Source organism: Gekko japonicus, unplaced genomic scaffold (assembly GCF_001447785.1).
Source record: "Gekko japonicus isolate JY-2015 unplaced genomic scaffold, Gekko_japonicus_V1.1 scaffold63, whole genome shotgun sequence".
NCBI lineage: Eukaryota > Metazoa > Chordata > Lepidosauria > Squamata > Gekkonidae > Gekko > Gekko japonicus.
In genome coordinates, this window is record NW_015168654.1 from 1807677 (window position 1) to 1810392 (window position 2716).

The 2716-nt window shown below is 52.6% G+C and overlaps 1 protein-coding gene across 1 annotated transcript in view; it reads right to left on the minus strand.

Annotated features, from left to right (window-relative positions):
- The window catches only part of PREB (prolactin regulatory element binding), a 7388-nt gene extending 4951 nt beyond the window's left edge, over positions 1–2437 (minus strand). Inside the window, exons 1-3 of the mRNA XM_015415133.1 lie at positions 2123–2437; positions 1066–1273; positions 155–375 (exon numbers count right to left, since the gene is read on the minus strand). Of these exons, the coding sequence (XP_015270619.1) occupies positions 155–375; positions 1066–1273; positions 2123–2257 (564 nt within the window). The 5' untranslated portion in view covers positions 2258–2437. The remainder of the gene's footprint in view (positions 1–154; positions 376–1065; positions 1274–2122) is intronic.
- Between the last annotated feature and the right edge of the window lie 279 nt (positions 2438–2716).

Genomic DNA, 2716 nt, shown 5'->3' on the forward strand with positions numbered 1-2716 from the left:
GCTAATTTGGGCAACAGGGAGGGAGCACTTCCTCCAATTTCACGTACAAAGAGCCCATCTTTGCTGTCCATAACCTCAGCACCCTTTTGTCCCTGTTCCCAGTTGTATAGGCCATCTCCCCCAGCTCTCCCCCCTAGACCAGAGCCGCTTGTACCTCCCAGACCCGTAGGAATCCATCCACGCCACCAGTGGCCAGGAGGGTGTGGTCATCACTGAAGCACACAGCCTTCTGCAGGGCGTCAGGACTGGTATCCGTCTGGACACGGTGCAGGGTTTCCACAGTCACTTCATTTGTCTCCTTGCGTGTGTCACTGGTGCTACCAGGCCCACTGGCCGGGGGGGCCTTGCGCCTCCTGGGACCCTTCTCATCGCCACCTGCAGGCAGAATGAAATTGGTAAGACGGTTCTAGGCCCATCTAACTACTCCCTGCCAAACTACTGACCCAAATCACCTTGCTAGGCTTTTCAACCCCATTTATTTGGCCCATAGCAAACTGTTCAGAGAACACTGAACTAAGCTGAGAGGGCACTCCGGACCCTACCAGCTGTGCCCTATAGCCCTGCACACAGGCCTTCTGTAAGTTCACCTTCCTATCCTGCAGTTCTGCTAAGATCTGAAGAAACTGGAGCGTCTTCAGGAAGCACTGCAGGATCGTCTTCTCTGGGGTGGTATTTAATCACTGTGGGGAAATGTTTATCTATTTCTGTAGACTGCATATTTTAACAAGCATTCTATACATGATGGTGGAAAGTGCCGCCAAGTCACAGCCGACTTCTGGCAACCCCGTATGGTTTTCAAGGCAAAAGATGTTCAGAGCGGGTTTGCCATCACCTGCCTCTGTGTTGCAACCCTGGTCTTCCTTAGTCTTCCAGCCGAATACTGATCAGGGCCAACCCTGCTTAGCTTCTGAGATCTGATGAGATTGGGCTAGTCTGGGCCATCCACATCAGAGTATTTTATACACAGGAGTTTTCTTTAAACCTTCTTGCGTGCCCTGGGCTCTCTGGGTGGGATGACTTACAAGATTTTTTTTTTTTTTTAAAAGGTAACTGCTAAGCTCTCACTTGCTTTACTGGGGGCAGAATCACCAGTACCCCCTTTCTGACTGGGTTGCTGCAGGTGGAAGTTCAGGATGTGGCAGGTGGCATCCTGCCCTGCGGCAATGATGTTCCCTGCCAATGCCATGGTCATGGTGGCCCGTGTCTCTGTGTCATGTGCGTGCAATAGTGAAGCAGACAGGTCACCTCCCCTCCAGTCCAGTTGCAAGAAATGCTAGGAAAGAGAGATGGAGAAGAGATTTAGGGGAACAGCTCGCAAAACACACCAAAAATAACTTCCATAACCAACCCCTTTGTATTTCCAGGGATTTCCAATTTTGCCCTGTTCCCCTCAGTCATAATGGGGAAGAGGGCTTGTACCACACAACTGCCAGCCCCTCCCCCACCGCCACTACGGCACTATCCCAGCCTCCTGCTTCTGGACCCTGAAACTAGAAGGGCAGCAGCAGGGAATCCACACGTCAATGGCCTTTGGGGAGAACAGCAGTTTCAAAGCACTGCAGTCAGAATCTCTGAAACTGCCAAAGGCAACGTTTCGCTTTCCCCATCCCAGAGCACAAAGAAGCAAGGTAACTTCTGCGGAACACCATTTCCAGAAAGGTAGCTGTCTTAGTCTATAGAAGCAAAATAAAACAGCAGTGGCACTTTTAGAGACTCTGAAAATGTATTCCAACATAAAGGTTTGTGTATCAGAGGTCATTTCATAAGATGCATGAAGTGTCCATCCATAAATCATTTTTAAACCCCCGCATCTGATGAAGTGAATGCTGACACATGAAAGCTGTGGCTAGATAAATCTTTATTCCATGGAGTACTACCAGACTCCGTTTTCTTTCTCTGGAGAGTGCCAGGTAAATATGGTGCAGCGTGTCCGTTCCCTGGACAGAGGCCAGCTACATCTCGCGCTGCTCCAACCTGTCTCAAGACACAGCCACGATGCGGCTTCTACCCGATGGCCAGGTAACAGGACAGAACTGGCACTCTCCATTCTAAGCCGTGCCTAGGACTCATGGGCACGTTGACAGGTGCAGCGCCAGCCTGACTGTTCCTTCCCTCTCCTTACCAGGCCATTCTTGATGCCGGTCTTGGCAGCTCCGCCGCCACCCCCGATCAGAGCCAGACCAGCCTCGCGATGCACGCGCAGGGCATAGAGGGGGAAGGGAGCCCGGTAAAGCTCCGGGGGCCGCCGGGGGGCCATGGCCTGGGCGACAGAAGGGCCAAAGGTCAACTCATGCCAACCCCAGGGAAACTGTCCCTTCACTTAACCCTCCCTCTGGCACGACCTCTGACCCTTTTCTTGCCCGCCCCCCGATGTTCTCCTTTCCTCTTCCTCTCCGTTCCAGCCCGTTCCCGGTAGCCGCGGCTCTCACACCCCTACTAGGCATGCGCACACTTCTCAAGCTTCTTCGCTGCGCAGGCGCAGACGTCTCGGTACACGTCAGCATAAAAGCTTAGCCGGCCGGCACTCGGTGCCTCTTATCACGTGACCATCTCATGGACTTCATATACTTGTACGCGCCATTTTTGACAAGGGCGGAAGCTAGGCAGTGCAGAGCCCTTTTAAAAAGGCGCGGCAGTTAGCCGCTGCCTCGCTCAGTCAGAAGAGGGCAAAGGATATGGACATGTAAATACACGTTTATACAGGCTTGCTTGTGGG